The sequence below is a fragment of the Haematobia irritans genome, chromosome 1 (genome assembly GCF_050003625.1).
Source record: "Haematobia irritans isolate KBUSLIRL chromosome 1, ASM5000362v1, whole genome shotgun sequence".
NCBI lineage: Eukaryota > Metazoa > Arthropoda > Insecta > Diptera > Muscidae > Haematobia > Haematobia irritans.
The window spans coordinates 163,634,499-163,642,567 of NC_134397.1; the positions used below are offsets into that span (position 1 = coordinate 163,634,499).

General features: G+C 36.3%; 1 protein-coding gene across 1 annotated transcript; it reads left to right on the forward strand.

The window, feature by feature from the left end:
• The first annotated feature begins 2,374 nt into the window (after positions 1 to 2,374).
• On the forward strand, positions 2,375 to 3,162 carry Obp83g (Odorant-binding protein 83g). Its single transcript, XM_075292065.1, has 2 exons — positions 2,375 to 2,559; positions 2,625 to 3,162. The coding sequence occupies exons 1-2, from the start codon at positions 2,518 to 2,520 to the stop codon at positions 3,021 to 3,023; spliced, it is 441 nt and encodes a 146-aa protein (XP_075148180.1). The 5' UTR covers positions 2,375 to 2,517; the 3' UTR covers positions 3,024 to 3,162.
• The last annotated feature ends 4,907 nt before the right edge of the window (positions 3,163 to 8,069 follow it).

Below are 8,069 nucleotides of genomic sequence, written 5' to 3' on the forward strand. Positions count from 1 at the left end.
CATAGGACGGAAGTGCTCCATTTCAACAGCCGTTACACTGAATTTGAATCACTTCTTTAGGTCTCATCCGAATTCAATGTTTTGGATGTAAATTAAAAAATTCTGTGTCAAATTAATAATTTTTATAATTTTTAATGGATTCTAACGCTTGTCTGAAACGTTTGACCTCAAATAAAGGGTGATTCTTTTGAGGTTAGGATTTTAATGCATTAGTATTTGACAGATCACGTGGGATTTCAGACATGGTGTCAAAGAGAAAGATGCTCAGTATGCTTTGACATTTCATCATGAATAGACTTACTAACGAGCAACGCTTGCAAATCATTGAATTTTATTACCAAAATCAGTGTTCGGTTCGAAATGTGTTTCGCGCTTTACGTCCGATTTATGGTCTACATAATCGACCAAGTGAGCAAACAATTAATGCGATTGTGACCAAGTTTCGCACTCAGTTTACTTTATTGGACATTAAACCAACCACACGAATGCGTACAGTGCGTACAGAAGAGAATATTGCGTCTGTTTCTGAGAGTGTTGCTGAAGACCGTGAAATGTCGATTCGTCGCCGTTCGCAGCAATTGGGTTTGTGTTATTCGACCACATGGAAGATTTTACGCAAAAATCTTGGTGTAAAACCGTATAAAATACAGCTCGTGCAAGAACTGAAGCCGAACGATCTGCCACAACGTCGAATTTTCAGTGAATGGGCCCTAGAAAAGTTGGCAGAAAGTCCGCTTTTTTATCGACAAATTTTGTTCAGCGATGAGGCTCATTTCTGGTTGAATGGCTACGTAAATAAGCAAAATTGCCGCATTTGGAGTGAAGAGCAACCAGAAGCCGTTCAAGAACTGCCCATGCATCCCGAAAAATGCACTGTTTGGTGTGGTTTGTACGCTGGTGGAATCATTGGACCGTATTTTTTCAAAGATGCTGTTGGACGCAACGTTACGGTGAATGGCGATCGCTATCGTTCGATGCTAACAAACTTTTTGTTGCCAAAAATGGAAGAACTGAACTTGGTTGACATGTGGTTTCAACAAGATGGCGCTACATGCCACACAGCTCGCGATTCTATGGCCATTTTGAGGGAAAACTTCGGAGAACAATTCATCTCAAGAAATGGACCGGTAAGTTGGCCACCAAGATCATGCGATTTGACGCCTTTAGACTATTTTTTGTGGGGCTACGTCAAGTCTAAAGTCTACAGAAATAAGCCAGCAACTATTCCAGCTTTGGAAGACAACATTTCCGAAGAAATTCGGGCTATTCCGGCCAAAATGCTCGAAAAAGTTGCCCAAAATTGGACTTTCCGAATGGACCACCTAAGACGCAGCCGCGGTCAACATTTAAATGAAATTATCTTCAAAAAGTAAATGTCATGGACCAATCTAACGTTTCAAATAAAGAACCGATGAGATTTTGCAAATTTTATGCGTTTTTTTTTTTAAAAAGTTATCAAGCTCTTAACAAATCACCCTTTATTTGCAAAAATTCATAATTTTTTAGATTGGATGTAGAATTATCTTCAACAAAATTTAAATGATTTGTACCATTTTATGAATTCATACTCTGTTTTTAACCTATTTGAAAAAATAAAATTACCCATTAAAAGTATGAAAAAAGCATGTTATAAAAAATTTAATCAAAAGAATTTCCTGGGTAGTTAAAATAAAGAACATCATTGGGAATGCATCCTCTGGAAGTGCTTTTAAAGTTGTGCCTTTGGAAGAACTGAATATTCGATAATTAAGATCTGTATCCTAATTTTAATTTTATTGATCTTAAATTTAAAGCCAAATAGATCGCTAAAAATATCTTTATTTTAAAAAAGTGGCATCTTTGGCTCGGTATCAGTACCAACATCCCTTGGATCAAAGTAAACGTTTTTTGGTTAGAGTAGTTGGTGCTTGTTGGTGACTTCTATAGTGGTTTCACTGTCCATCCTACGCAATATCTATTTAATAATATTTTATTTTGCAATTTGCTAAGTAGTTAGTCTAGTATTCACATCGATGGGGTCTTGTTGACATTTGAACGTTAACTAATTAAAATCGATTAAATTTCTTTGGGTTATTCTACACTGGCAGAGATGCTGGATAGCTGTGACATGCTTGGGGCTGCTACCGCTGGTAGATTGACACCTTGAATAACCATGGCTCAGGTTAGCACTTCGATTGGTTTGTTCCCCCCTTCGGGTGAAATGTTATCATCACCTCTAGAAGGGAAGGGGAATTAAATAGCATTTGTTTGATACGATGCGATTATGCAAGTTTATAACCAGTCTTGGAAACTGAGTACTGGATTTCGAAGATTTGCATGCAGATCAAAGAAACCAGTTAATGGTGGTGGTTGTACCAAATGCCGATTCAAAGAAAGAAAAACCAGAAATAGTTTTATATCAAAATATTCCCGCATCTTTGGTGCCTACAGTGTGCCAGTAACCGTTGAATTATCAACATCATCAAGTCCTCCATTGCAATTAAAGCGGATTCTTTGTCAAACGAAACGAAAAATAAAATGAAACTACAACTCTTCTGTCTACTTATCGGTGTGGTTTTGGTAGGTTTTATTCAATTGTGAAATTGTAAATCCATAGTTTAACTGATATTTTTGTTGTGTTATAGGCCTCTGCCAAATATGAAATTCGTGGTCCTCAGGATGCCCTTAAGGCTCATGAGGAATGCCGTGAAGAATTCCCCAGTATACCCGATGAAATTTACGAACAATATCTGGATTACGTTTTCCCCGATCACAAACGTACTAAATGCTATGTTAAATGTTGGGTTGAGAAAATCGGTATTTTCACCGAGAAGAAAGGATTCGACGAATTGGCCATGGTGGCCCAATTTACTCATGAAAATACCTCATTCCTTAGTTCGGTACGTCATGGCCTTGAAAAGTGCATCGATCACAATGAAGCCGAATCAGATGTTTGCACGTTTGCCCATCGTGTTTTCTCTTGTTGGTTACCCATTAATCGTCATGCTGTGCGTAAAATTCTTGGTACACCCAAGGATAACTAAAAAAAGGACAATATTCCTAAACTGTGCTGCTGTGAACTATTTTAGATTTTGTTTCAAATGTACATAGATATTGTTAAAAATATAATTTTGTTTTAGAAATTTTGTAGAAATAAAGCTCGATGTGTTATTTGTAGATTGAGTATTTTGTGTTTTTTTTTTTTTCATGCTTAACCCTCTAATGCCCCAATTTTTTTGCCAGCTGATAAAATTTTCAATGTTAACGACACAAAAGCAAGAGAACTAAGCAAGAAAAATGTATACGGTAAAATTCAGCATATGCTGCAAAGCCTCTTGAATAGTTTCAAATAAGTTTTCTCTTTATTTTGCCTATTTTTGTTGTCTTAAGGCGTGTTTTACTAAAAGCTTCCTTATTTAATGAAGCCCGCCTAAAGGGCTTGGGCATCAGAGGTTTAATAGATATGCGGCCGCCCGCTGCATCGTATGAATATGGATGTAAATTATTCTTTGCTTAGTTACCAAAACGTTTAATTGCCCATATCTCTGAATACTGGGTGTATTTTTCACATTTGTAATAAACATTCAACATTTTGGGTGACGAACTTTTTTGATATAATCTCAAATCCGTAAAATTTGTTGGAGCATAGCTTCCAAGAGTTATAATCCCATATAAATATATATTTTAATTAAGGACATTTTTTACACTTTTAAAAAATTTCTATCCTTAATATTTAAATAGTGAAATGGCCTGGGACCTAGGGTTGTGGAGTCTAGCCAATGTCCGACTCCAGCATTTTTCCATCAGCCACGACTCCGACTCCGGAGTCGACTCCAGGTAATATAACTAAATCGCATTTTAATAACTTTCATTTGTAATTATAAGGTGTACCCTTCATAAAAAATGGAAAGATATAAATTATCTTATTTCTAGCTCTAAATTTCACATTTGATGCCAGTTGCATACCGACAACTGTTAGAATTTTAGAAGTCTGAAAGAAATTTAGACCAATTGGCTACTATTGTGAATACATTAACCCTTTCACTACCGATATAAACCGAATGTTGAAATTTTTTTTTATACCCTCCACCATAGGATGGGGGGTATATTATATATATATATATATATATATATATATATATATATATATATATATATATATATATATATATATATATATATATATATATATATATATATATATATATATATATATATATATATATTCTGGGTCTTGGTGAAATTCTGAGTCGATCTGAGCATGTCCGTCCGTCCGCCCGTCTGTTGAAATCACGCTAACTTCCGAACGAAACAAGCTATCGACTTGAAACTTGGCACAAGTAGGTGTTATTGATGTAGGTCAGATGGTGTTGCAAATGGGCCATATCGGTCCACTTTTACGTATAGCCCCCATATAAACGGACCTCCAAATTTGGCTTGCGAGGCCTCTAAGAGAAGCAAATTTCATCCGATGCGGCTGAAATTTGGTACATTGTGTTAGTATATGGTCTCTAACAACCATGCAAAAATTGGTCTACATCGGTTCATAATTATATATAGCCCCCATATAAACCGATCCCTCGATTTGGCTTGCAGAGCCTCTAAGAGAAACAACTTTCATCCGATCCGACTGAAATTTGGTGCAAGATGTTAATATATGGTCGCTAATGACCATGCAAAAATTGGTCCATATCTGTCCATATTTATATATAGCCCCCATATAAACCGATCACCAGATTTGACCTCCGGATCCTCTTGGAAGACCAAAATTCATCTGATTCAGTTGAAATTTGGTACGTGATGTTAATATATGGCCTCAAACACCCATGCAAAAATTGGTCGATATCGGACCATAATTATATATAGGCCCCATATAAACCGATCCCCAGATTTGACCTCCGGAGCATCTTGGAAGAGCAAAATTCTTCCCATTCGGTTGAAATTTGGTACGTGGTGTTAGTATATGGTATCCAACAACCATGCAGGAATTGGTTTCTATCAGTAATTATATAACAGGTCAGTAATTATTTTATTTTTTTTTTTTGTCAAAATTCGTTATTATTCAACATAGTTCCCTTCAAGAGCGATACAACGATTACAACGACCTTCAAATTTTTTGATACCAATTTGGTAGTACTCCTTCGGTTTTTGCCTCAAAATAGGCCTCAGTTTCGGCCATCACCTCTTCATTGCAGCCCTGCGAGCATCCTTTTGAGGTCTGAGAACAAGAAAAAGTCGCTGAGGGCCAGATCTGGAGAATATGGTGGGTGGAGAAGCAATTCGAAGCCCAATTCATTAATTTTTGCCATCGTTCTCAATGACTTGTGGCACAGTGCGTTGTCTTGGTGGAACAGCACTTTTTTCTTCTTCATATGGGGCCGTTTTGCCGCGATTTCGACCTGCAAACGCTCCAATAACGCCATATAAGAGTCACAGTTGATGGTTTTTCCCTCCTCAAGATAATCGATAAAAATTATTTCATGCGCATCCCAAAAAAAACAGAGGCCATTACTTTGCCAGCGGACTTTTGAGTCTTTCCACGCTTCGGAGACGGTTCACCGGTCGCTGTCCACTCAGCCGACTGTCGATTGGACTCAGGAGTGTAATGATGGAGCCATGTTTCATCCATTGTCACATATCGACGGAAAAACTCGTGTGTATTACGAGTTAACAGCTGCAAACACCGCTCAGAATCATCAACACGTTGTTGTTTTTGGTCAAATGTGAGCTCGCGCGGCACGCATTTTGCACAGAGCTTCCGCATATCCAAATATTGATGAATGATATGACCAACACGTTCCTTGGATATCTTTAAGGCCTCTGCTATCTCGATCAACTTCATTTTACGGTCATTCAAAATCATTTTGTGGATTTTTTTGATGTTTTCGTCGGTAACCACCTCTTTCGGGCGTCCACTGCGTTCACCGTCCTCCGTGCTCATTTCACTACGCTTGAATTTTGCATACCAATCAATTATTGTTGATTTCCCTGGGGCAGAGTCCGGGAACTCATTATCAAGCCAAATTTTTGCTTCCACCGTATTTTTTCCTTTCAGAAAACAGTATTTTATCAAAACACGAAATTCCTTTTTTCCATTTTTTCACAATAACAAAAGTTGCTTCACAAAAGACGCTCTATCTCACAAACTAATTGATTTACTATATAAAAATAATATGCATTTAATACTAGCGACGCTGTGTCAGACCGGGGACTTATCAGCCAACCTGTTAAGCCCAAGTAGTAAAATCGGGAGATCGGTCTATATACTATACTAAAACATGGACCGATACTCACCATTTTTCGCATACCTCTTTATGGTCCTAAAATACCTATAGATTTCCAACTTCAGGTGAATTGGATAAAAACTACGGTTTTATAAGCCCAAGACCACAAATCGGGAGGTCGGTTTATATGGGAACTATATCAAACCCTGCACCGATATAGCCCATCTGCGAACGTGACCTGCCTGCAAAAATTTTAGCACGATTGCTTCATTATTGAAGACGTGATTATAAGAGACAGACGGACATGGTTATATCATCTTATAATTTCTCACTGATCAAAAATATATATGCTTTATATAAACGAAAATCGATATTTCGATGTGGTACAAACGGAATGACAAAATTATTATATCCCCGTCACCATTCTATGGTGGTGGGTATAAAAAGCGAGTTATAAGAAATTGCATTAATGGGACTTCCTATGTAGTTAAAATAAAGAACATCTTTGGGAGGACATTTTTCGAAGTGCTTTTAAAATTGTGCCTTTAGAAGAACTTCCAATTTGTTTGCTGGGTAAATATGGAATACGTATAAAACTTCCCAGCACAAAAATGGAAGTTGTTCCGTAAATATTTCTTTTAAAGCGCATCCCGGAATATCCCATGAATTTTTTTGTACTTCCGATGCAGTCCTTTTGGACAAGTCCACAAACATTTCTTTTGAAGCCCATCCCGGGATCCAATATCGATATTTTTCCACTTCTGATGCAGTCGTTTTGGAAAAGTCTTAGAAAGTACGGAATAAGGTGAAAAGTTTTGGACAATTAAATTTCGCAAAAAAGAATAGAAGATCAATAAAAAGGTAAAAAATATAAAATAATATCCGCTGAGATTTGAACCTGCGCCGTTTGACTTTTTCATTTCCATGGAAGTTCGTTTGAGAAGGTTTTGCAAATTACGAACCTTCAAAAATATATTTATACAAAAATATATGCCGAAAAAAAAACAAAATAAAAATGTAGAACATAAAAAAAATATATATTTTTAGCTGATGGTCTCAGTTGCCAATGCTTTTTTATATCTTTATACTAATATTATATTTACTATAAATTTAGTATCAACTATAAATAAATAAATAAAAAATATTTTTTTAGAAAAATTTTTAATAAAAGAATGGCGATTTGAACCAGCGTTCTTTATTTTTTCATTCATAATAATAACAAGTATATAAGGACGTAAGTTCGACCAGGCCGAATCTTATGTACCCTCCACCATGGATTGTGTAGAAACTTCTACAAAAGACGGTCATCCACAATAAAATAACTTGGGTTGCTGCCGATGGCAAGGCATCTTAAAACTTCTTAGCATCATCTTTTAAATTGTAAGCTATTCCATGCGGGATATATGGTAGACAGAAGAAATTTCGATTAAATACGTATATATTCAGTTCTTGACTGGTATATATAGGGAAGAAATAATAACGAACCGATATGAACTTTAGTGCGGTAATTATAGACCCAGAATTGAAATATGGTTGTCGCTTTATATTAAAATTACTTGGGTTGCTGCCGATGGCAAGGCATCTTAAAACTTCTTAACATCATCTTCTAAATTGTAAGCTATTCCATGCGGGATATATGGTAGACAGAAGAAATTTCGATTAAATACGTATATATTCAGTTCTTGACCGGTATATATAGGGAAGAAATAATAACGAACCGATATGAACTTTAGTGCGGTAATTATAGACCCAGAATTGAAATATGGTTGTCGCTTTATATTGAGGCTATATACAATTATGAACACGAGCCTACCAAATATGACAGATTTTTTTTTCTAATTAGTAGATTGGTAGAATTCTTAATGT